The sequence below is a fragment of the Rissa tridactyla genome, chromosome 1 (assembly GCF_028500815.1).
Source record: "Rissa tridactyla isolate bRisTri1 chromosome 1, bRisTri1.patW.cur.20221130, whole genome shotgun sequence".
Lineage (NCBI taxonomy): Eukaryota > Metazoa > Chordata > Aves > Charadriiformes > Laridae > Rissa > Rissa tridactyla.
Window position 1 is genome coordinate 97354133 of NC_071466.1, and position 27427 is coordinate 97381559.

The 27427-nt window shown below is 40.4% G+C and overlaps 1 protein-coding gene across 2 annotated transcripts in view; it reads right to left on the reverse strand.

The window, feature by feature from the left end:
* Positions 1-454: 454 nt before the first annotated feature.
* The window catches only part of LOC128909277 (amine oxidase [flavin-containing] B-like), a 58754-nt gene continuing 31781 nt past the window's right edge, over positions 455-27427 (reverse strand). Inside the window, exons 4-16 of one of the 2 annotated variants that reach the window (XM_054200718.1) lie at positions 22041-22145; positions 21179-21270; positions 18182-18323; positions 16831-16980; positions 16019-16178; positions 14504-14600; positions 13718-13771; positions 9517-9574; positions 8435-8532; positions 7234-7345; positions 5524-5586; positions 4948-5108; positions 455-1945 (exon numbers count right to left, since the gene is read on the reverse strand). In XM_054200718.1, the coding sequence (XP_054056693.1) occupies positions 4953-5108; positions 5524-5586; positions 7234-7345; positions 8435-8532; positions 9517-9574; positions 13718-13771; positions 14504-14600; positions 16019-16178; positions 16831-16980; positions 18182-18323; positions 21179-21270; positions 22041-22145 (1287 nt within the window). In that variant the 3' untranslated portion in view covers positions 455-1945; positions 4948-4952. Of the gene's footprint in view, positions 5109-5523; positions 5587-7233; positions 7346-8434; positions 8533-9516; positions 9575-13717; positions 13772-14503; positions 14601-16018; positions 16179-16830; positions 16981-18181; positions 18324-21178; positions 21271-22040; positions 22146-27427 lie in introns of both variants that reach the window. The other variant, XM_054200710.1, reaches the window with a different exon arrangement.

The following is a 27427-nucleotide window of genomic DNA, read 5'->3' on the forward strand; positions in this document are numbered from 1 at the left end:
AGTACTTGGTACAAGGTCTGTTTCTTCCCATGTTCAGCCACCCTTGACTCTTATGAGCAGCTATAAAGAGTGTCCCTGCCCATACGTGTTCTGGTAAAAAAGATGAGAGAGGTAGGTTCATGACAGGGACACTCCAAATCCACCTACAGCAATAAAAATTACTTCTTAAGCGTAAGACAGTAGGCCGCCTATATGTTAGGATGAATTATTACCAAATGTAGTTTGATTTTTTTGGTGTTTTTTGGGGGTGGGTTCTTTTTGGCTTTTTCAGAGTTTGTTGGTTTGGTTTTTCTTTTTATCCTCTCCCTCTTTACAGAGCTTTCTTTACTGAGAAAAGCTGAATATACCTCACTGGCTTCAGTATGAAATGCAAAATGTTGTGTTACTAAGTGATATGCACCATCACAACCAAGTCAAAAGGGGCTTCCACAAAAGAAAAGCCTCAAACAGTAAATGTGACATGACAATATTTATTGATTCTAATTAAGGTTAAAAAAAGTTCACAGCTGTCAGATAAAAATATCTGCAGAGCCTATTGAAAAAGGAACTTAAGAAGGAAACCAAGGGAGACAGTCACCACAGAGGCACTTGAGAAAATGCTACAGTTATAAAAGGCACAAATTCATCACACACAGAGCATATATATTCCTGCAAAGTGAAGTCACTCTTTTTTTTCCAAAACACAGAGGCAGGCACCACTGAACACTGACCTGTACATGACCAGAGAGGACACGCTATAAGCAGCAGTCTATGACAACGCCTAAACGACTTGACTGTAGAGATATTTTGAAAGCAAGAGTGCTTTGGCCATCTCGTTTTTATCTCTATCGAAGAACAGATTGCAAGATTAAGGTGGTGGAGATGGGAGAGGGAATGCTAGTCCATTTAAACACAGGTCAGGTTTATTTGGGAGCATTTGTAATCTGTGATTTAAGTGGTTTTGCTTCTTGTCTGAGAGCAGTGGCAGATCTGTTGCCATTTACTACTGGCTCCCTTTTGCATCCAAATAGTTTTGGAGGGAATACAATTCCTTCCTCCTCAAAAATATTTTTCTTTCATGTCTCAAAAAAAAAAAAATTTACATTTTCTGCACTTCTGTAAAGTCTACCTCAGTGAAACAATAGTCCCACTAAGGTCACAAGAAGATTATTTTAGTACAAGTCCCTAGCTTCTCCTCCAGCCCTTGGGTTTCAGTGATGGACATGCTCAGACATATTCTTAACTGTCATTAATGTCTTTGTTGTATTGACAGCAGATGTGCTATTTGGAATCAAGATCTGCATTGAGAAAAAAAATGCACTAGTTAAAGGAAAGACAAGGGGCTGTCTCAGATTGCTCACTTCATTGTTATTGTTGAGTAGTGTATACAATTAGCTTTCAAGTACTTTGGTTAACATGGATTTTCATGCCATGACCCGACATCCTCTGCAATATACAGTTGCTATCAGAACAGTGTACAAGCAAATAAACCTCTTTTTTTTTTTTTTTTGCAAACTCTTAAGAGCCTTACAAAATATGCATGATAACACAAATCAGTTCATAAGAGACAAATACAATTATTTCCATGGTTGTTCCTATAATACATTTTACGAAGCTGGTAAACTGCTGGAACTTCCATGGTATCAGATTTCTCATCAAACATGTTAATAAATTAAGAATATAGCACAACTGGTTACCCGCTAAACCAGACTTCATTCCTCTCTTTGAAGGGTTGGCACGAAGGAAATTTAAAAACGTAAACCGGTGCTAACAGCTCCCTCTACCCGTGGGGAAACAACTTGATTCTCTACCTACATTTGTCAGTTTTCTCATCCCACTTGCATCCACATACACAAAGTGCCACATATTCCTTTTATGTGGAAGATGTTGAGAAACCAGCAGCAAATCCTTCTTTTTAATCCCATGGTGGTGATAAACTCCACAGCATAATCGCAGCAAGACACAGCTGTAAAGACAAAGAGCGCATTCCTAATGCTTTGGCAGTCTGGAAGGAAGTCGACAGAGATTTTCAAGTGCTAATACAGATGTTGCAATTCAGACGTCCCAGTTCTACCAGACTCAGCCAGAAATCACAGGGGATCCAAATTTAGTTTGAAATTTCAAGTCGCACCTACCTTTTAGTTGTGGCAGAATAAAACGAGGAATGCTTTGTGGTCGGTTTGTTTTTTTTTCCATTTTTGTTTCACTTTGAAACTAAGAATAAGAAAGATTTATAACTATATACACTTTTGTTTTAAATTTACCGATCCCATGAAAAGCTTCAGTTATGGTTCAGTTCGGTTCTAACTATACCGAACTTCTGTTTTCCTTCCTGATTTTCTGCCCCTGTGGCACACAACATTTTCTTATTAGTTTGGGAAAAACCTCTGCCAGATTCAGGAGCAAAGAAGAGAGAGATGCATTTTGGAAATGAATGAAACAAATTTATCCTCATTAGTCTCATGGATCTGCTCCCCTTTGGAGACCTGCAGAACACCTCTAGGGCAGAAGCAGGACTTGAATTCCAAACAGTTTTGGCAGAGAAATCATCTGCAAATGCAGCAGTTCTTAATATATTAAGTATGTATTCACCGTCTAGCACTTACAAATATTGGGCCAAGACTTTAAAAATGTCCTCCCAAATTTAGGTCCCTGTGTTTATTTCTGGCCTGAGAATTGTCTGAGTTGCAAAAGCTCTGAACTTGCACAGTTCCCATTCAGCTTTCTGTTTCTAATTCATTTAGTAAATAAATCACACAGAGACAAAGCCACGTAGAAGCACTCTGTGGCAGGCAAATGTCCCAGCCAATTAGTGCTCTATGGGATACAATGAGAAAGGCCATATGTACACTGCTGCACTGTTCTTCCGACTTAAAGATCTTTATGGCTGAAAAGTTCCCGTATGCATTTTAAGAGGCTGTTATGAGGATATTCATTTGTGATAAAATCCAAGCTGCCGCTACAAGAAGATCTTTAACTGGCACATCAAGTTAAAAAGAATGAAACCTACGGGCCAGAAACTTATGCACTGCTAACAAATATTACAGCTTTATAAGTAGTTCCATGGGACTATTTGGAGAATGAAGCACTACTCTGCACAAGCAAGATCAGATGCTATCCCAAAAAGTCTGCCTGAGACTGGTGATACAGTTCTTCCACCGTCTGCTCACACCAGTTGCTGAATATATCCTTATTACACTTCCCTCCATGGCTTTTTACTGCAATGTAATTTTTTTACATGCAAACCATCACAGGTTGAAGGGAGAAGTGCAGCAAAGGGGCTTAGGAAAATTCCAGACGTACAACTTTTCTCAAGCTTCATGGGCACCAAATCTTGTTCTCAGTTATACCTGTGAGTTCCTGTTTTCTGTCAGGCAGATGTAAAGCAGCAGATATACCTAGAACAAGGTACCGTGATAATGACAGGTAGGCACCTAAGGTTTTGGTAGCTGCATTGGGGTTGTTTTGTTTTGGTTTTTTTACATTGTTTGAAAGGTACCAAGCTAGGGAGGGCAGAAGCACTTCCATGTGATGATTCTATTCACGGTTCCCTTGGATTTCTCTATCATTTAGATCCTTGATTAGTTACCAAAGGTGCACAGTCAGTCCAACACAGCCCAGCAGGCAGAAGTGGAAGGGCTAATCCCATCAATACGGTTAGGAAAAACTGAAGCTCTGAACCAGTTAAGCTGTGTTCAGCATGAAGCAAGTGTTGGGTGGCAGTTAAGTTGGGGGTTTTTTTTTGTTTGTTTGTTTGTTTTTGGTTGGGTTTTTTGTTGTTGTTGTTTTTTTTTTTTTTAATGCTAATGCTACATCTTCAAGCCCATTGTGCCCTACCAGGCAAGAGACAGCCTCAAGGTATTCAAAGTATAAATTTGAGTAAATGAAAAAAAGCAAGGAGATAAGAAAAAAAAAATATGCAAAAGAGTTTTTTATGGATGGCTTCACAACTTCCTGGCATAGACAGAGGTTAATTTGTTCTCTTGCTATCTTGCAGCAACTTAGGGAGCTAAAAGAGGACCCTGGAGTCAAAGAGATGTCAGACAGGGTGAAAAAGGTTTGAAAGGCTGTGTCTGTACATTAGCTCAAGGTTCTCCATCCACCCTCAGGTCCAACAGCTTGATCAGCGACACTGCTGCACACATCGGCTATAGTCTGCAGCCCGCCAGTTTCCTAGGCAGAGGAGATCTGATCCCGCGCAGGGACGGACTCAACTGGGGCACACGGGCTCTGCTGGTCCAGGCAGTGTGAACGCAGCTGGGGAGCCTGAATTCAACCACGTTACCAAAGGCAGTAAAAGCATTGTCCTTTAACTCACTGTAGGACAAATATGCCGCTGGAAATGCTAACAACCTATTGGCCACACTTGCATAGTTCAGATGGATAAATTTAGACGCCCCACTTCAAAAGGCTGTCTGACTTGTCCCTTAGGTGCTGCCTGGGCTCTGGACATCTGGGTGAAAAATAAAAACACTAAAAAGACCCTCACCAGCAATTTGCATGAGCTAGTTAATTATTCTTGGATTTCTTTTGTCAGTCTACCACCCAGGAAGGCAGAAATCTTTTGTTTACAACTAGAGATGGAAATGCTTGTGAAGACTTGGAGTTCAGGGTCTGGTTCAGATGTAAGTGTAAAAACAACTTCAAATCTCATCAGAACAGGCTTCATAGAGGTATTTTGTCATTTCTGTTCTGAGATCTGGATAAAAACCTCGAGGTGATAACGCTTGGCAAGGTATCCCAGAAATTCAACAACAAAAAGATTACTGCTAGAAGCAGGCCCAGATTCAAGGTGTTCTTTTTCAACATCGATCTCCTTCCTTTATCCCTCCCCTCCAGCCTCGTCTCTCTACTGTTTTCTCCTCTTCCCCAGTCCTGTCTGATTTTGGAGATAGGGAAGTACATGCCAAAAAAAAAAAACTCTGAAAAAAAGGAAAAACGCTCAAGCGTGAGGCTTTGCTTTGGCACCTTTTTCAGTTTCGAACCAGAAGTCCCTTTCTGTAGGCAAATAATCCTGCTGCAGCCACAGAAGTGAAGAAAGTGGAAAATCCAATCAGCTTTAGCAGTCCCGGCACAGACGGCAAATTCCTCTCCCAGAAGGTTGTAGTGATGGGCAAAGCTGGAATATCCTGTGGGGAGAGCATCCATTATCAACATGACACCTCCACTGTGAGAGGCAGGATGTACATCAAGAGATTCTTGCAGCAGAAATAAATCTGGGTTGAAGAGTTCACGTTGTGAAGAAGTACAGTGTATTAAAATTTTCTGCTCAGTTAAAGGGAAGAGGGAGAGACACACAGAAAGGATTCATAGCCGAGTTAAAAAGTGCAGTTCTTTCCAATCCTATGTTACCGCGTTGTCAGATGGGTGCCTTTTGTGAATTTCTATCATATTCCTGTTTAGGGAAGGGCAGTTTTGGTGACTAAGAGAAAGTTTATTGTGGCTTTGGTTTAATGAACTTAAATAAAAACAGCCAACAAATTATATCTCATCAGCCAAACAGCAAAAAAAAAAAAAATCCTTTTAAACTATAGAAAGACTTACAATTGATTCAGGCTCTGGCTTCCAAATTTCACTGTCTGGGATTTTCCTCATAGCAAACAGTATCTGAAAATAAAAAACATTCTCCAGTAAGTACCATTCATTCTTTGAAAGGGAAAAAGAGCTGCCTTCAATTTTTGTTTTAAAATGGCATGATGAAGCTAACAATTCACCACATAAATCTCTGTGCATTCAAATTTTAAAAGAAAACTCAACCTTTGTACAACTCATTTCTGGGGTCCCTGATATTTAATAAGATACTCCTCCTAGTGGAAAACAGAAACAGTAATAGAAAAAAACCCAACGCTCTATGCTTAGTTAATCTATGCGAGAAATCAGAACTTGACTAGTCCTGTGGGAACAGGGTAATGTGAATATGACTAAGAGTTAAGCGTACACTCATGGCAAAGTGAGGTGTGCATAAACCAGCTACTGCATGGGCAAGCTATATACCCAGGAGTAGCATGATTTGCAAATTTTGCCGTGACGTAGGAAGAGAAACAGAATCATGTGAGTGGTGACAGACCACCACGTTCAGCCAGAGAAAAGCAAGACTAAAAAGAAAACCTTCACAAAGGAAAAGTAACCATTCAAAGTGTCAAAGATACTAGAAATGTGCAGGATAGCAAAGATCATCAGAAATGACAGTCACATAAGACAGCAAGATGAACTTCTTCCACAGTAAAATAAAATGGAGGTGGTGATATTAATGCTTTTCCTATTCCAAGCACTTGTAGATTTAACAAGATTTGCCAGCTTCTACTCTAGAGAAGATTCATGGACCCCATCAACTTTTTGATACAGGAGAGTAAGAAACAACCTTGCATTGGATTTTAAACGTATTTTCCTTTCACAAGTACATGATGAAAGGAAAACAACAAAATTTTTACCAGTCATGCTCACTTGCCAACTTCTCTGTTGAGGCCTGTGGAGGTTCTGCTGTAACGTCCTTACATTAGAGGGGTCATGAAGCGCTACTTCTGGAGGCTTTCAGGAAGAGATTAGGTATAACCTTCACAAACGGGACAGTTTAGTGACAGTTGATCCCTGTCTTTTGGGGCAGGGGTAAGGGCTAGATGAACTCTCCAGATCCCTTCCAGGCCAATTTCTGTTCTACGACTGCAGTTTTCAGCCGCAAGGTTCGTTTCACCTCATAAAACAAAGACGAAATTTCTTTTGCTGCTCCATGAACCGTAATACTCATGAAAAGATTTGAGAAATTGGCATTTTCTCAGAAACAAAATATTTAAGTCGTTGTTTAATGACGTTATGTAAGGCTGTCTCAATGTTATAACAGTGTGTCAATGGTATTGTTGGAAACACTTGAGGAAGGGACTGGCTTGGTCTGCAGAGCTGCAGAACTGAGCTGTTCCTAGGGAGGCCAAACAGCCATCATCTCGCAGTACAATGACTAAACAAAGTGTGCATTTGTGGGGGAAAAATGACTGGGTGAGAACGTGTGGCTTCTGTTAAAGAAGAAAGGATTTCAACCCTGGAAACAGAGAAGGGTTTGATGAAATAGCCAGAGTCTGTCCTAAGCATTCCAAATCTAAGTGCAAAACCTTCATCCTTTTTGAAGTCTATCCCCTTCTCAGGGATTTGCATCAAGATTTCAAAATGCTTGAAAGCTGTCAACACTCAGTTCCCATTTCAACTCCAACCAAAAGATCTTCCACATTTTCCATAGGATATTTGACAGTCTTGCGTCTGTACCTCTCTGGCTGCTCTTTCCCCAGCCTGTACAGCCCCCTCCATGTATCCGCTCCACTCTGTGGCTGTCTCTGTGCCAGCAAAATAGATCCTGCCAACGGGCTGCCGAATAATCCTGGAGGGGGACAAGCAGTACGTCACATCAGCCATATGAGGAAAGATAATTGAAATCCTCAGGTTAATATCCAAATAAAAGTGTTTTAAATAACAGCGAGCACTTAAAGGTAGTAACTTTGGGTGCGTTGAGTTGGAGGGGGTGGATCTGCACCACATTTAATTTCTTACAGTAAACACCCCAGTGTTCGTATTTTCTAAATGTTTACACTGGTCCTAGGAGTAAAGGACAATTAGTCTGACATGAGATTTATTCTATCTCACGATTTTAGCCAGTGTCATAACTACAAATGCTAGGCATTACTAGCACACTGTAGCATCCTGAAATACATCACCATGATATCTAAAGTAACAAGCAAAAAGGATTTTTTTTTTACTCTATTTTTCACAGAATTTGCAATAATTATCATTAAAATACTTTAAATACTAAGGCCTCCATCTGCTATTCATTACAACTGCTTTATTGCTCTAAGTTCTTTTTAAATTGTGAAAACTTATACTTCAAAAGTAAGGCTATGCCACCACATTAAAGACTATGTATCTGAATCCAATCACAAGTCTGACCAGTAAGCCTTTTTGGTTTTGGTAAATCTTATTTTCATGCAAAAACTTATGTTGGAGAAGACTGTATACAATGACACACTGATGACTATATTAAGTCTTGACTGCTAAAACGAAATGAACAGTCCAAAGGAATCACTCATTGCTGTCAGCGTTAGTAGGGATTAACTGTCTGCCAGTATTTATGAAAAACCAGCTAAAGATGTGCTGGAAATGGTAACACCGATCTCAAATACACAGTGCCAGTTTTCTAAAAAGATTGTGAAAACTTCCCAACTCCCTTCCAACAATGTAGTCAGCTGTATTCACCAAATAACAGAAGTGAATAAAACCCCTAATGATACTGTACTCATCCATCATAAAGCCCAACTGAGACAAGCGGAAGGTTATAATATCTGTTTAAAATATTCACCAGTGATCTTAAAGGTATGAAGTGAACAGTGACAGAGGATTTATGACCCTTTCTGAGGATATTTATTAACTTGGTCTTATCTTCTACTCCGAAGCCCACTATAAATAGACACTGTACCTTCCATACTGAGTCATTATGCCTGGTGGGAAGTAGGCTGTGTAGCAGCCCCCAGAATACTGCTCTTCACACCAGTTCTTCTCTTCATAATGCACTGGCTGTAAAACAGAGATTAATTCACTCAAGGAAAGGACAAAATCCCGAGGAAGCTAATAAAAGAACTGAGGAGACAGCAGAGAAGAATAGCTTATGATTTGTTGCATGTCAATGTCTGACAAGACAAGCACATTTAACAAGTCTCTTAATGCAATGTGGATCCGACACAATAAGCCTTAATTTTAGACACTGCTAGCTATTTTTTTTTTTTTAAACTAGCCGATCTGGCCACTGTAGAACGTAATCCTCTCAACCTGTCAATGTAAATTTATGCTTTGAGCACAAATTTATGCTTTGAGCCATGTAAAGCAAAATTAACCTCTGGTGTACACAGATATACTACTTATAATTTATACATCGGATACAAATATATACCATTAAAAATGCAAAGTATGGCACTTGCATCGTTCTGCGGACAATATCAATGTGTTTAAAATGATGCCATCTCGAGATTGGTGTCTATAACACTTTACTCATGTAAAACTGCCCTTAAAGGATAAACGGCATTGATCACATAAACGAAGTGTGAGATCACACATATCCTATCAGTTATTTACCATTACAGGGAAGAGAAGACAAGAGAAAGGCAAAAAAACCCCATATGCAGCAACAGATCTTAGCACCTAGTAAGAGCGAAGAAACATTATGCCCGGCATAGGCTGGGAGGTAAGGGCAAATCTGCCACATCTGAAAACAGTACTGTGGTAAGCACTGTGAATGCCACCCATGAAGCTGGACAAGAACTTACCTACCTTTTAACTGTTTCATAAGCTCATTCTTATCCTCAGTGTCATGCACAACCCAAGACTTGCCATAACCTTCTCTCCACTCCTCTACAGAGGGCAGCAAGTGCTCCCATAGGAGGTACCTTTTCCTCAACGCTACGCAAGGCTGTGCCGGAGCACTGCTGCCTGCCGATTTCATTCTGCCCTTCCCCAGCTCAACAAGTCTGACAAGAGATGCCGTGGTTGAGATTGTGCGCTTACGTGTAAAGCCTCCTCTGATCCCAGAACCTTTGCATAGAGCTCACACAGCCTCGTCTTCCTGCAAGAGAGAAGCAACAGAAGATTTCTGTGTAAGGAAAGCGGAAACAAAGCACCTCTACTACGTCCTAGTTTCAAGAGAACAAGAATTAATATTTGCTTGAACTTGAGGTTCCAGCTTTTGGGGATTTACCTTAGCCGCTCAGCCTCTGGATCACTAGAAATAACTCACTCAAACTCCTGTGCTGCATAAGGGCCGGTTTCACCAGCAGTTATGCAAGCTGTTCCCTTAAGATACCTCTAGCAGCCCAAATCCATACATTATCCAAAGGTTCTCAAGGCTGTCAGGAAAAGAAAGTAGTAAGGCATTGCACTTTTTTGTCTTGGCATGTAGTCTAACTTATGGTTTGTTCCTACAAAGATGCAGGTATTGATAGCCTGAGGCTCTCAGGGAATCAGTACTTTATTTCTCTGTCTATAAAATCTCCTCCTGTTTTAGTTTATGAGTCTATAAATCCATGAATATGCTTCGTTCTGTAGCAAACCCCAGGTGCAATTAAGTTTGTTCCTATAAGCTTTTGGGTCTTAATCTTTACTGCTAGCCGCACTGCACCGACTCCCAAACACAAGAAGATCAAGATGAAATAATAGTTAGCAATTATGAAAAACGAACACACAAACACAATACGGGAAAGACATTTACTTCTGGAAGCAAATCCTGTGCTTCATAGACAGACGTGCCAGGCACAGAAATACAGCAGTCCCAGCTCTGTAACAGTATGGGCTACACTTGCAGCTATATAAGCATATGAGGAAACTATATAGTGTTGTACGAAGCAACCCAGTTATACAGGAGACCAACTATACCCAGGAGCAGCTGAACTCAAAGAACGCTACAGAAAGCGGATGAGGAGGAAAAAAAAAAAAACAACCCAGAAAGGCTTTGAAGAAGGTGTCCTCCTGTGCCGGATGGGGCTTGGAGCAGGAAAGTGAGGGCTACTACAGTTCAGGAAGAGCGGTGGCCCTGGGGTGGTTTTGCTGCTGGCAGAGGGGAAGGAAGCAGCCTCTTCCTTGTGTCCCGGGGCAGAGGACAAGGGTCATCCTGCTCCAGTAGCAGAAATGCATGGTGACACAGTGACTGGCCAGGAGGGCTCCGAAGAGCTGCAGCATCGATATACGAACATCCCTCTGCAGTCAGGGGGTGACATGAATCCAGCAAGAGCCATAACAAAAGGGATCATTTCCTCCATCTCTCTTCATCTTTCCCTAAGTGAGGTGACCATCGTGCCCTGCAGACCACCAGCACCCACCCAGTGTCTGAACAGAATAAAGCCATTTTAACAGCATGATCCAGTGAAGCCTCTGCTGAGGTCTGCCCGCCACTTCTCACAAATGCCCGCCAGCTCCTGCTTTCAGGGCAGGTCAGTAACACCACGAGGCTCCACAGGAAAGCAAGTTATCACCTTGTGACCCATCTGCTTCTGTTCCTCCCAGCACCGTGACTGGGATGAGAAGGACACCTCTCGATCTGTCTGTGCCTTGCCCTTTTTCCCCATGTGACTTGCAGACCCTCCAGGGAGCCTGGAAATGGCCCACCAGAAGCTGGCAGGGATTCTCACGTACAGCCAACCGCAGGGCTCCAAGAAGGCCCAAGCTCACTGCTGTTTGCTAACTGCATTGCAAATACAGATAAAAATTAGTTTAAGATAGACATGCAAAATAAAATATTGAGCTTCAGATCAAGGGCATCTTGAGATTCTTAAGAAATTTCGACCTTGGAAGGAATTATTCATCAATAATAAGGTATTATTTTACAGGGAAAAAAAAAACCACATAGAAAAGCAGTTTCTAAAGGAGTGAATTGTACCAGCAGTAATCTATCACTGAGGACATTCCCCTTAATAAGAGCAATCTTTGCAGATGCGCTGGTCTCTCTGCAACATCTGCACTTTTTGTCCTAGAACAGTTTAAATAAATACTTATTTAGGGATTTATGGTTAATGCTAACATGGAACATATAGGATGTGCAGTGAGTAAAATCCTTATTTCTTGGCTTTGGACTCAGCTGTGAAATTGCCACCAGCACTAAATAAGAGGACTCTTATGCCTGGAGCTAGCCAGGTAGCGTCCTGTTGAGAGTTACACTGAGCCCGGTGACACAGCAGTGAGAGGTAGGGCACAATCTAACCACTGTAATTACTCATTGGCACCAGGCCTGGGAAGACCAGCTGGAAGGCAGCGGTGAGTTTTACTCCCTACAGTCTGGCTTAGGCTGTAAAACGGTTTCCATCTCCTCCCACAACTGCTGTTCCCAGCCATGCTTTAGGATGGCTGCCACGGACTCTACATCCTACTCTTCATATCCAAGGATTACCAAAAACCTTACCCTGTCATCAACATGATAAATGGAGAGCCCAGCTTGTGTTGACAGGCGAGCACAGCATCTCAGCAAGATGCATCCTCTGTAGGGTGCCACAAGAAGCCTGTCCTCAGAAGAGACAGACACCGTAGACACCCCATAGTCCCATCTAAACATCACAAACTGGTTGTACCCTGACTGTACACTGCAAGAAGGTCCAGGTTCACACTCTGCCTTCTCCTGGACCCTGATTTCTACTGGAAGGAGACTCGTGCTCCTGTGCAGGAGAGGAGCTGCAGTGCAGTGCAGCCCAGCGGGTTCCTGCCTCGGCTGGCTGTGGCCAGGATTGCAGGAGCCAGAGGGGTACCCCTGCACCAGGGTACATCTATCCGGTACCAACCCAAGCATATTTCACAACCATTCTTTACCAAAGCAAAGTCCTTCCCCGTCTCGAGGTTTATTCCTCAAAAGACAAGAATTCAAAATCCTTTTGTTTAAAACTTGGCGGTAGGCAGCAGCAGAGTGAGATAATTTGCTAATGCTTTCAACGCCCAGGGGAAAGCAACCTTTCCTTAATGGTGCCTCGCAAACAGTCAGGACAACGCTTCACTTCACAGAAAGAGACGCTGTTCTCAAATACTGCAAATGCTCATCTGTATCTAGTTTATTGACACGCAGCGTAAGACACCATTTGGTGTTTATGATGGCTTAAATGCTGGGCATGCTGTATTTCAGAATATCTACACTACTTTTATCATCACACACCTGCTGGGGGTCTATCTCAAAGCCTGAGTGCTGAGGAAAAGGCTGCCTTGTCCAATCCTGCCAAAATTAAAAGTGCTCTGTGGTACCAGGCTGCCATTTGAAAAGACTGGGACCTTAACAGCCCCATTTAGACCCTTTATCTACAGACGGCTAGACTACCTCCGAAGCTAATCTGAGATGACTACATCTTCTCTAGTTAGACTAACTATTACTGTAAAAATGTTTACTTGGACACGGTATTCCTTGTGGCATGCTTGAAAAACAAATGTATTTTCTCCATGTCAAAATAAGGCTTCCCTCATATCCAAACTCTCTACTTGTAGCTTTAATTTGATCAGATACCGAGAATCAGTGTGATGGAAAAACCTCATTACTTTGTAAATTCTATTTCAGTAATAAACGAAAGAGCACTACCGAATGCAGAGATTTGTTTCAAGATGACAGTAAAAACAAACAAACACCTTCATCTGTGCCTAACGGGCATTTTTTCCCCCCATAACTGAGGGTGGAGAGCTGGAGGCAGCTTCCTGACCCTTTCATGATGCTGAGGTAAGTTACAGACACTGAAAGCACCCTCCAGGGTGATTAGAAAAAATAAAATAAAAAAAAAAAATAATCAAGCACAGTGGCCCAACCTGCCCCTTCTGACAAGCTTTCAAAAAGCTCAGCACACTTGCAGGGATCCAGAGAGGTAGCAGTGTGGGCCAATGAAGCTGGCCCTCAACCCTTTCCAGTGGGAGCAGCAGAATATCTACACTACTTTCATATTCAGCAGCTTAAAGCAGTTCTTTTGTTAGAGTCACATAAGCAGAGCAGCCCTGATGGAAAATGAGAACCAGGACCAGAGAGTTTCCAAAGGGCAGGAGCTAGCTACCTCATCTGCTGCCAGTTTGTAGGAATTCTGTGGGGCCTTCACCCAAAACCAAGTAAAATATCTTCTTCCTTCAAGTGACGTCCGCCTACTGTCACAAGGTTACAGACAACTTCCTTCAAACTGGGGGCATTTTTTTCCTGCTCTGGTCATTTATAAAAAAAAAAATTGACTCAGATTCCACGCAGATCTCCAGTGTTTGTACTTACCTTTCTTCTTTAGTGAGACCTGTCAGTCTTCTACACTTCCGAGCAAGAATGAAACTGCAAAAAGACCACAAACAATTTACTTCCATTATGTTACTTCATTTCCTGCATTATTTAAAATGTCAATACTTTATGATGGGATGCTGTGATTCAGAGTAATAGCTTTTGGGTCTCTATCCAAAATATCCATTTCACCTCTCTGCATAGTGTTACATGCCCTGCCTGCCGCTTGCAGGATTCACTGTGGAAGGAACCACTCTGAAGTTTGGGCTAGAATATTTGTAGAGGTGTTTCCCAATGACCTTAACTTTATATGGCAGTGGGTGCAGGCATATAGCAACAAGAGGTGAAGCCTAGGACTGAACTGGAAATTATTGTTTAATAAACTTTCTAAGATTGATCATACTCTCTGTCTGTTAAAAAAAAAAACCAAACAGAACAAACCAAAGTATAATTCTAGAAAACAAATTTTCATTTAAATATCTGGAACCTTTTTTCTTCTCCTTCCTTTCCTCTTCCCCAGTTTTGTACTTTGCCACACAAAAAGGCAAAAGATGACGGTGAGGAAAAAAAAGAAAAACAGAACTTCATTTTTTTTTAAATTAGCTATTAAATCATAGAGAATTTCTTATGAAATAAAAAATCATAGAACATATTCATCACACACTGAGAAACTCAATCCTTTTACTATTTTAAAGTACTTCCCTTCAAGAGTAGCAGGTTTTCTGTTTCAGTTGTTGCCAAGACAAAACAAAAATGCATTAACTAGACACTTTCTTTGTCTCTTACCCTATTATGGCAGGAAAGCTGCCATCAGGCTTAGTATCGTCAAGTGTTAAACCAATTGCAGCATCCTCATCTTCAATGATCATGGTACCACAATACCCTGTTAAGCACAAGGTGGAAAAGAAGTTAGGATCTATGTATCCAAATGCACGAACAAGCTTCCAAGAAGTTGTGAAATACTCAGAACTTGACTGGAAAAAGCCCTAAACAACCAGATCTAAATTCATCCTGTTTTGAGCAAGGCATGGGACTAGATGACATCCAGATGTCCCTCCCAATCTCTATCATCCTCTGATTCTATGATTCTGATACAGGGAGATATGAAAACAAAGGAAAAGAGAATAAATAAAAAAAAAAAAAGTAAAGCAACCCCCATTAAGTGACAAAGATTAGCACACAGCTCCCTTGATGATCTGCAAGGCAGTGTAGTGTTGCCTTCAGTCAGAAGTGCTAGATCCTCTCTAGAAAAGTTTAGATCTTAGATGTGCTGACAATTAACAATCCTTTTCAAGCATCTTAAAAACAGAAAGTCAATACAGGAATCTCCTAGTGTTGAATTTATGATAGAAAAATAAATTATTCTGCAACCTGGTTAGCAACGTAATTATTAATTGCAGAGAAACAGATTGCTCTCAGATACTGAAGATAGTCAAGTGCCTCTGCCACAGTTGTTCCATATATCACATTTATGTCAGACGTAGGAGATATTCCTACATTGTTTTGGAAATACAATTGTTCTTAAAAGGAAGGTTTGAAGAAAAATAAATTGTTCTTAGAAGAAGAACAATGGTGCTAGCAAAATAAGTATGCAAACTATGTGTTCTATCAGGAAATGGGAGTCACCTCTTGCCAATCCATTCCAAACCTAATAGCCAGAATATGCCAGGATCCATAACTCTTAAAATCATTCACAAAGATGAAGGGCAAATGACAATTGTAGACAAACACAAATGTGGACTCATTATAATCAGTCATGAGAAACGGGTGCTATTCCATTGCAGTTTGTCTTAGATTCAGTAAGTTCTAAATGAGAGCTGAGGAATCATGATGGAAGTATTCAACATGTAAAGGGAGTCCAGGATGACTAGCCCAGCTGGGGATGTCTATGTGAGGACACTTTAAATAAATCGTGCCCAGTACATCCAGAAGGCAGGATTTTTGCAGGCTGATAATTGATAGGATAAAACCTCTTTCCATCACACATTACTTGTACCTTTACATTACTGTACAAGTGGGAGAGACTCATCTCATACTTAGGAGCCACTGAAGGAGAGGACAACAAAGAACAACCAAGGTAATAAACAACAGGCATGAGTTCTGCTTTCATGCCTACCTCCTTTTTATTCCCCGTCCACCCTCTCTTCCCAACAGATCTCTCAAGTTTTTCAAACAGGGGAAGGTAAAAATGGCATAGAAGTGTATGAGTCTCCTTCTAAGGTCCTGCATCCTCTAAACACAAAGTCTACTCCATTACCATGTACCTCTCTCTGTCACTACTATTCAATTAAAACACAATACCCTTCTTCCTCCAGAAGGTTTCCTTATAGTACACGATGCACTTGATGACTGAGCCCATGGGGATTCGGTTGATGAGCTGGTTTCTCATTGGGGGCAAAGGCGGGTTGAAATGAATCTTCAAGCCGAGAGCTGGGGGAATGGCACTGATCACATATTTGCACTGGAAAAGAAATTATACATAAGCCAAATACATTCTCCACTACTCCATCCTAAGTATATTGCTCTAATGATCTTGGCAGGCATCTGGGGAGGCTGCAGGGTGTTTCTTCTGAAGCAATTTTGGCATTTAGCATAAGAATTGCAAAACTGAACCCTTGCAAAATCCTGCTTGTTAAACAACAAACAAGCATTATATAAACAGCCATCTGTTTGAATGATGGGCAGCTGCTCTTTCTCCAGTGCTTAAAAAAAATGCACTGTGTTATAAGAGTCTGTTGGTCTCCCTTCCACCTGGACTCCTCTGTTGCAACTTGGAAGCAAAGCCTGCAATGTTTTCTACAGAAAGTTTATTACTAAGCTACGGTTTTGTGTTCACCTTGCAATTATCCTTTAAGTCGGAAGGTAACTGAACACAAAGAAGAGATGCTAGCAAAGGAAGAGTTCGAATATACACTTTGCTTTTTGGGCATCACTTTAAAGCTCTATCATTGCTATTACTTCAGGACAATCAGAGAGTGTGACATTCTGTCGTAGTCACTTAAATCTCTGCTACATGTTTGTAGAGGATCTTGGAGAAGTCAAAAAAAGAAAAGCAAAAGGTTTTCTAGCCATCCCAGCACAAGTGGTTGCTTAACTGTTAGAGGTTTCATTACCTCATATAATTCATGATCTAAGGTTTCCACTATGACGTTTTCACCCGACTGGTCGATGCGGACAACCGGCTTCCTCAGCTTCACCCGGCCTCCCAGGCGCTCCATTATTTTCTCACTGATCTGGCCAGAGCCTCCAACAAACTTCCTCTCCTGAAACACAGAAAACAACAACTCGGCAAAGAGGACTCAGCAGAGCGGTGCTTGTGAAGTATGTATCACGGCAAACATTTTGCTTGGCATTCAAAACACGCCCCTTTCTTCTGTTGTTACCAAAACATTTTTGGGAAGTTTGGCAGTCTCACCCGGAAAATGCATCCATGTTACTTTCTCTTTCAGTGAACTCCTCAAATACTTCCCATATTTGACCACCAGCCAAAGCCAGAAGTATCAGTAACTTTTAAACCTTTCTTCGAGTTCATTCTTATCCCTGCAGACGTCTGTGTATCAGAAGTAGGAACCCTGATACTCATAATAAATAACAAGTTATAAGAAGTGACATAGCTCACACCAAAAATATCTCCTGCAGTATATAATCTAACCTAACTTAAACTCAAATCACTTCTAACATCATACAGAATTCAAATATTTTACTCAATGCATTGACATTTAAATTATCTATAGTTATTGTGTATCTATGCATATTTATGCATTTTAACATGTTTTAATGTATCTGTATTTTTAGTTATTTATGATTAAATAATTTGCATTTCTAAAAATATAATTATTTCTAATACTATTCGTAAAATTTGCTTTTCTCAAGTAGATGATCATTAACAGAGTCCTTTCTTGAAATGCAGAAGCACTAATAATGTACCATATTTCAAGTATTTCAGAACAATAGCATATTTAAGGAGGAGTGTTCATTTTCTTCAGACTGATTTTAAAATGTTAATAGTTTTAATCCTTGGAAGCTTGCATCTTTAGGAACCCAGCTCCGGGCAACACTTTCAGTATTAATTTGGAGCACTCTACACGCTCACGCAGGTAGCGTTGCTACTTCCATTAAGTGCTTCCAAAGTGGTAAGGTTTGCTTCAGCCTCATGATAGAAATACACATAAATGAAACTTCCTTTTTTCAATATGGATAAGCAAAGTACACGTAAGAACCAGAGCCAGGAACAGATAGAAATCTACTGATCCCTGGGCCAATGCCTTCAGCACAGGAACAGCCTTCAACACTAGTTTTGCAAGATCCGGATTAATGTGTAAATGAAGAGAAACAGTTATCAACGTGCTACTGTCTCAAAATCATGGACGGCCCACTTGGCCCTCTCAACTAAAATAAACAAGTAAAAGAATGAACTTAAAATAGAGCCCGTAACAAGACACAGAAGGTGATGGCTGACAATACCTGTCCTCCATTGCTCGTTGAGAATATCCTTGTCGTCCCCCCACACTGCTTCACGTACCACAAAAACCAAAGGGCAGAGACCTCATGGGGTTCAGAAGTGACATCAACATTCACAAACAGAGTTGCGAAACTCTTGGCAGCTCTGCAACAAAGACAAGAAAGTGAGTTAATTCAAAAATTGGAGAAGGGTGACAAGATCGTTCTTTAGTACGGGAGAGACTGACTTTGGCAACCTCTTCTTTCACTGCGGATAAAGGATTCCTTAATTTCAGATGAAGTAAGAAACTACCAATTCCTTTTATGTGACATTTTTCAAGCAACCCTGCAAAAACATGTTAATCAAACACTGCTGTATTCCAGCCAAATCAGGGCACCAGGAAACACAGGAGCCCATGAAAGCTTATGTCACTTTACGCCACTAAGGCAGTTAGCTTGTCAACCTAGACTCAGGATTAAGGGAAGCAAGCCCTCCTGTCTTCACTGGATTCTAAAAACACACCATGTCCTCCCATGGTTCCTGGGTTACACAAAAGATCTGCAGCTCTGTTTGCACCTGCTGAATGCAGTCACTCGCGCATACAGCATAGAGATTATTCAACACTCGTCATAAAAAAAGTTAAGGATCTCATCTAAGCTAATTATCTCAGCTCTCTGGATTAGCCAGCAACCCCTCACTGCCCACTCCTCTGCTGTGCTCAGGGAGGGTGCTGCAGCTGGAACACAACAAGGAAAGAAGTGTAAGTAGGAAGCCGTAAGTGAAGAGACAGAGTATTCATGCAAAAGTCTGGCAAGAAAAGGGAAAGGATACTTTTGGATGCTCAACTCAAATATTTTAAACAGTGGTCTGGTAGTCAGTGCTGATGAACACAGAAGTGGAAAAGCAACTTGTGTCTGAAAAAGGATCACTACTTTATGTCCTCCAGCTGGCGCTTTCATAACAGCTCTACTGAAAACTACTGTATAAACCCATATAAGATTTTGGGGTGCACTAAGACAGAGTTAATTAACGCTCAGGGAAACATTCCTCCTGTTAGAAGAAAATACTTCCTCTGCCCTCGCTCTCAGGAGGAGTTTAAAGGGACATGGACAGGACTGGGAGATGCTCAACTTAACTGCATTGTGATTGACAGGGACTGAGATTCAGGTATTTCATACGCCAGGCATCAGGCAATCAATAACTTCCAAAGCCAGTATAGAATCCACTTTTATTTGCCTCTTTCTTTTTTCAGTGTTCGAACTTTCAAAAAAAAAAAGTGATAAGCGTAACTCAAACATACTATTACAAAGAGCTGTAGATCTACAGAGGAAAAAAGGCATCTTCTGCCCTTTCTAAAGATGCAGAGTGCCAGTAAGGTAAAAAGCTGATGCATTTTCTGAAATACGGGTGCATTCTGGCTTCATTCTTGACAACCAAAAATAATAAAGAAAAAATTTATCCATTTTTGTCTGTATCAACATATACTGTAAACTATGATCAACTCTGAAATATATGGAAGAATTAGTATATGTATTTATTAATATTTGTTAAGCAGAAGCTATTTCATGGTGGTTAAAGTCTCCTAGTTTCTGCTGCCTTCTTCCATTGCTTTTCATCATTTCAGCTCCCCAGTTTCTCCTAGTGTTTTACCTAAAAATGGCAGTATGATTTCAATCAAGAGCACTCGGGGTATTTCCAGCATGCAACTCTAGCCAAAAGCAAATCTGTACAGGCTGACAGATGAGAGAAAATAGTAGAAGATTACCATTCTGGATCATTACCTTCCAGGGCAGGAAGTTTCTACAGCATGTTACCTAAATCTTGAACAAACTGGGCAAATCAAACTGAGATGCAACATATAAAATCTGAAAAGCATCTTGGAATTAAAGGAGCCTGACAGTTACGCCAATATTCAGGTAAAATGTCAAGTCTTATTCCATCACAGTTTGAAAAAATATGACTGTAATCACCTGAGATATTGGACATTGAGTGACTGACTACCGGTGCATGGCGTTTTGCTTACTTGTATAGTTCCTTACCAAATCAGAGGTTCAGATGGCCAGCAGAACTGCCAGTGTACGTTTCTACTTCGTTCTACTAAATATAGATGGTGACACAAACTAGAAAGGCTTTCTATATGCTTTTGAGCAATTGTCACTCTTGTTAAAGCAAAACAACCAGAAGATTAAAAGTTTTTGGATAAGAGCCTCCTGCCCGCTAAGAATGATCACATTGCTCTCCAGAGGTTGGCCAAAGCTGTAGAAATGCCCCCGTTCGACGACAGTGTCAGCTTGAGTGGGTGCTAGAAGGCTTCTGCACCACGCTCCTGCAGGCTCGCTGCAGCCGCGCGTTGGGTGCTTAGCAATTCTGAAGAGGTTGCCGTAGAAATCAATCTGCTTTACAGCAAGGTGGAATTAACTTTTTTTTTTTTGCTTCAGTGTGAAGAAAAATCAATCAAACTATTGTTGCAAGTAAAGAGAAATTGCTTTGATGTATACATAAAAACAGGAAGCATTTTCAGTTTTCCTGGGTGGTATATAGTGCAGCAGTTAAACAACAGAATGACGGGTGTTAAAGTGATTTAGTGCTATTTCAAGACAAATGTTATTTTTATAGCACTTTGGTAAAAATCAGCTGAATGTTGTTGTTCCATCAAAAGTTTGATTCAAAAACCTGCTGTAGCCAGACCATTTTTCTCTTAAAAGTTAAAAACACAGTAAAGAGAGGGCATGGGCATATAACAGATGGAGGCACTACCTATGTCTTCAGAAGTAACTCTCCCCAAATACATTTTCCTTTTATCTTTATTTTAGGCTAAAAACTTATAGAAATATAACATAATCTACTGTGTGTGCTAACAGGTGCGTTGGTCCATTGTTACAAGATTTTCTCACCGCATTTCTTTAAAAAGGCTCTATTCTAGTGGTAGTTGTATCTGTCTGCAAAGCAGTAACGCCTGTTTGGAGGCCTTAAGGTATATAAATATAAGCTATTATATTTCGTATTAAAGAGTTTCTTACTTTGTCCAGCATATTTTATCTATGAAATCTTGCATAGTCATTTTATCCCATTCTTCTGCATGTGGAGCCTTCCATGGGGCTTCACTGGGAATCTAAGGAGACAAAGAAGAGCATTCATCAGCAAATGAACGAGTGGCATAAGAAAGAGACAACAAACACATAAAATCACAAACAATCTCATCTTTACATGGTAATTCAGCCAGCAAATTCCTGCCAGGTAATACAGTGAACTTAACAGAGGATACCTTTAGGTTTTTGTTGTTTGTTTGTTATAAGATTTTATTTTTCAGATTTAAGAATAGTGAATAACGTTAAAAACTTTGCCTAGAAAGGCAAAGTTCAGTGCTGGGGAATGTCTCTGAGTTATTCCATATCTCTCTCATTCATCTGTGCAAGTGAAAACATAGATGTTCTCTGTGATTCTTCTCAAAGCCTTATAGATCAGTCAATGGAAAACATACATTACTGGTAACAAACTAAAATGGTTGCGTTGAATTTGAGGGTGGAGAAGGACATTTGAGGTCTACAAGCCTCTTAAAATATTACTTACCCAATCGTCAGGCAAAGTGCTAAAATTCACGTGCATAAGCCCTAATGTTCATAAACACAGAGAAATGAAGGTATGCCTGCAGACAGCCTCAGCAGCATGGCCTTCAGAAAAGCTTGCTAGGATGCCACTTATAGCATGTGCTCTGACCATCAGTGTGTACCAAAATGCATGGCACGATGCTGCTCTTGCCAGCACCAGGTTTGTTGAAGCTAGAGCAGCTTGGCCTATCTGCATCCTAGTCCCACCTTCACTCTGCCCCTCCTGGAGACAAAGCTGAGCTGAGACATTCAGCTGCAATTCCTCATGCCATACCTCCTTTCCCATTTCATCCATGGTCCTCCATAGGTTGTTGTAGTCCAGGTAGGCCAATGGATTCCACATAGGAGGGAATGGACCTTTAAAGGGGTAAGACTTACCCTACAAGATGAAAAGCAAACAAAAACATCATAAAAACTAAACACATAATCATGGCTTCTAGGTGTGGTAAGCTGCACCAAATGGTTAAGTGTTCACTGGAATAAAGCACAAATTTAATACCTTGCAGCAGAGTCACTAAGACCAGACCAAAAAAACCAAGATGGATCAGCATTGCTCAAGTGAGGTGAAAAATTGGCTATTTGCTACTGGAAAAGAGAAAAATACATTTTTTTCTCCTAAATGCTCATGCAAAGACCGAACTGTTAACTGTATTTAGTGGAGGTTTTTTTCTTTCAAAATCAGAAAAAAGCAGCTGTGAAGAGCTTTATTATACACTAAAATCAGAGCTCAGATACCTTCCTTGAAAAAAACCAGTTTCAGCTAACCTAAAAATCCCAAGCCCTACAAAAAATGTAGCATTTACTAACAATGATTCATTCTTCCAATCCAACACCTCTGGCCATAAATTCCAGAGAGTGACAGTGTGGCCAATAAGAATGTTCTAATTACTTCATTATCTATTTAATAGGTAGATTTTATATATCTACCTCTCCACTACTAGATAGTCAGAAAGTTTATCTGAACTGAGAGTGGAAGAAGACAGGTAATTTGTACAGCTATTTTATTTACATGAGATTTCCCTGACTAACTATATGGATGGCAGCATAACGGCTTTAAAAATTCACAAAGAAATGCTCATTAGCATTATGTGGTTACTCATTTTTTCCACAATGCATTCTGGACTCCATAATATAGATAAACAATAAAGGCCATATTGTGTGACACAGCTGATTTTTCAAACCTTATATTAAATTACGTATTTAAGTGGGCACTGCATCAGCTTGAATGTCAACTGGTAGAAGTGCTAACTTTTAATAGTGATTTGATGCAGCGCCACACCAACCCATCACTAAAAAAAAAACACCAAACTTTTCCACTGGCTTCAAAAGAAATACTGCATCAAGATTTAATATTTAGAACCAAGTAACACCACCACCACTGGGTCTTGTTGATGAGAAGTATCCAAAGACCACTTACTCGAAGAAGTGTCAAGCTTGATGTGATTTAGCCTCTTTATTAATAATGTGAAAGAAGGGACAGGGGGCACATTATTCAAACCTGCAGGTGTTTGCAAGCACCAGAGGAGACAGTAAAAGGGCACAAAGGGACCCCAAAAGACTCAAAACTTGGTCCAGAAATAAAAAATGAGATGTAACCTTGAAAAATGCTGGCTAACAACTTTGAGGACTTCTAATTCAAAGCAAGAGACAGTTAGAAAGCAGTAAGGCCAAAAATCAAACCTAAGGGTAAGAATAAGAGAAAATTAGTTTACAAAAAAAAACCCCAACAGGTTAGAGAAAGTAAAGAAGAAACTTTTTTCACCTAGTCTTTATACAGATGCAGGACTAACGGAATCCTTGTCAGAAACACGAAGGTAACAAAAGTTAGGAAGAAAGCGAAGTGTGGGAGGAAAGGAATTAATTCTTTGGCACATGGACACACAAAGAAGTAGGTGCAAAACAACAATTTCATTTTGCAGTGCTTTTGAGGAAAGATTATGGTTTATAAAATGCCAAACCATCAAATTCTAAAAAGTTTTCAATCAGAAGTTTTGTCATAGCCAGAGTAGATCTCCAGTCACTTCATAAGCCAGAGGTACCAAGGTTGAAAACATCCATTCTCAAATTGGAAACACTGAGTTACAGCACATTTACAAGTACTCCAGAAAACTGAGTTGTTTTGTTTGGTTTTTTTTCATTCAACATGGAACAAAAAGCGCACTTCTACAGCTCTTGTTCTCAATCATATGAAAATACGTTTAATTGGAATCAGGAAAACATATCCTGAGTTTGTTTCATCAGAAGCATTTGGTACTGACATGGGCATCTGTGTACTATTATGGAATCTCTTAACATGAAATTAATTTGAATTGGGGCACACCTTCATATTCTGCTGCCAAAGGGCTGTGAAAGAGCAGCAAAAGCTCTCAGATGGAGTACCTTCCTGTCCCAGCTAGTAAAATCTGAACCATGTTGGTAATTACCTTTTAGCCATTTTGGGCATATTAAAATTCCATAACTAACTGCTATGACAGCAAGAAGTCAGTTTTACCATGCCTTCTTCCGAACACTGAAGCCACCCTTCACTAGTGTAAACATCCTGTAGGTATTTCAAAGACAGAGCATATCAGCTTAGTTTTAAGTACCTAGCATTTCCCAGATTTACATTTATGAAACACGTATACTGCTGTGCTAAAGAAAACCAGGGTAGCATCAGAATGGACTATTCCAATTATTGATTTTGTTCTGAGCTTTCTTCTCTGCCAGAGGCAATCCTAACTGAATTATCCCCTCTGAGTTAACTCGAGTCTTACGAATTCCCTGTGGGGCTTCCTCATGAGCGCACAGCTAAGAGACACACAAAAGGTATCTTTGTTTTAGTATTCTATTTCACTGCATTTGAACTGCTTAAAGGGCAATCTTGGGTATGTCTCTTGTGCAGAAATTTGGTGTGACGAGTCTCATAAAGCACAAGACCAAACTTCAACCTGGAAAAATAAAAACAATCATAAAAGCGATGGAGTCTCCTGCGAAAGTTACTTTCAAGAGCTTGTAAGACGTTACCTAAGGCCTGATCCTTATTTCCTACAAAGACAAAACTCCAGGAGCTGTCAATCAGAATTTTGTTTGAGAAGAAACTGCAAGACTAGGCTCTACACAAAAACAAAAATAGCAGCACCAAAGAAAGACTACACATAGCTCTGAGTAGTTTCCAAAAAACTGAAATATTTCATCTCTATTTCTAATGAATTTGCACTTTTGCGAAAACAACCTTATTGATATTTAGAGAAATTATGCCTAGCATATTGCTGGGAATAGCATTCACCATACCTCCTGGTGCTGCATAATCTTTAAAGAAAAACAAGGCAAGATGAAAAATATGCCCCAAGATGCACAGAACATTTCCTTTTCAAATATTTTTATACCTAAATCAGAGCAGTATAAAACCAGCAATAATAACCACCCCTTCTGATCATTTGACATATTTCAACACCAGTACTATAATGCTCAGAAGTATTTCTTACCTTTTTTTTTTTTTTTAGAGCTTAGTAGCATTTAATACAGGCATATATATATTTTTAGAAACTATTTCATGATGCCACTTGCAATGCTTTCAAAAGCAGAACACCAGCATCAGCAGTTGGAGGTCTACCTGCTATTGCATGGGTCACTTGCCGCTTACAAAAACTTCTCCTGCAGGATGGGCTAAAGCATACTGAAGAAGCTGAAACTATAGGGAGGAAATTCATGCAACCCAGCTGTCTCAGGAATAAACAAACAGGGAAATGAGAAATCCAGTGCTTGTCACAAATATTACAATTCCCAACAGATTTTCTCATCCATCTGTTTCACGTCAACCAACATTTGGCTTAGTTATACTGGACCCATGTAATATAATTAGCACAGAAATAAACTTTCTGCATACATCAACTCTGTTTCAGGTCAAATAGCTGACACAAGAAGTGGGTTATTACAGGGGGAGAAAACCACAACATGGCAACTGAGTATCAGCAACTCCTTTAATATCAGCCCCAGCAGCTGGGAGGGCACAGGGACAGGATCCCACACACTTTCTCCTGGGAGGGTGAGACTGAGTGAATGGTTGGCTGAGAAGGAACGCGCTCTACCAGGAAACATCAGCATCTCAACGCAGAGTGGGATCTCAGGAGGAAGTCTGCTTTTGCAGTCACAAGACAACTTCATGCTCCCCTAAATGTTATGTACCCAGGTGGCGCCCGAGTAGGATGCAGTATCGTGAATTAAAGCCCCTGGTGCCAATGATCCATGTGTTTTTTACAGCACAGTATAAACATCTTATAAATATAGTCAGCTTTCATTGGAAGAAACGAGGTGGTGCGGTGCATTCTCTGGATCACTGACTGAGCACAGATATTCCCTCAGCTAAATCGTCTAAACCTTGGAGTAACTGTTGCTAACTTCACCAAGATGTCACTCTGCATGTTAATTCGCAGTTGCACAGGTTTATAGGCACGTAGTGCCCTCTGCTGATGCACAGCACTGGTACATCACACACACCTTGTTCTCTCAACTTAAAATCCTAGTTAACGTCATTCATATAAAGCACAGAAACATGCAAAGTTGTGAGAAGGAAAACGAGAAAAAGCACAGCATCACTTCAGGCTGTAACTCTCTACCTGTCTCAGATACTCAGTTTCTCATCTACCGCCCTGTGGAAAACTATCCTTTGGGTTTGGTTTGTGGGGGGTGTTCTTTGGTGTTTTTTTTAATCCATAACATCTAACAATGTGTGTCTTTGTGACTAAGACTCTTGTGTGATTATAATTCACAACAGAACATGTCAACTAGGTGGACCAAGCCGAGAGAAGTATACAGGCCTACTTAGAAGCCTGTTACAGTGTTGACCTTCATTGAAGTTCCCTTCTTTGAAAAACTGTTCAGGAGCTCACACACTCAGCTGGTTACTATACTGACAGATCTCCTAAAGCTAAAAAATAGAAATGCAGCACAAGAAAATCTGGATACTATTGTAGCTTTGTACCGTTGGCTAAGGCACACCAAAATATCCTCCAAATATCTTTCAATATCTAATTTGAGATCATCAGCTGTGGATGCCAGTGTTTTGTGAAACTTGGTCAGCAAAAGTAATTCCATTTTGAGTGTAGCATAGCCAGACACATTGGCTTGAAACATGCATCCTGAAAAAGAAACAAGTTAATTGGGAACAATTTGTTTCTGCCATATCATAGAAATAAAGTCCATCTTCATTCTGCCACCACATCCGTCATACAATTGCTGGAATACTTGTCTTATCTGCAAAAAGGCAGAATAAGAAAAACAACACTGAAGTGATTTAGAAAGGGAAATTGAGGTTCTGCTCTGAATTTAAAAGCAAATACAACTTACTGTTCTAATCAGCTAAGAGGAGAGTTAACTAAGCCTCCTTCCTACTAGAATGGAATTTTTTGTTTTCAGACACTAAAAAACACCTTTACAGAAAGCATTCAGGTGTCTTATGAAGCACAGATCTACAGGGAGTGTGGTCCTAATAGTCTTTGAAACAGGGCCTACGTGTGACTTTCAACACCTGAATTAAACCTGCCAACAAAGTGGATAAAATCGATAGAAAACTTCTCCATATTGCTAGAATCAGTCTTTAAAAAACCCTCCCTCCCCTCCCAAAAGCAGATAAATGGGCAAAACCAAACGAAAACAGGAGAAAAGAAGAGTTTCATTTTGAAG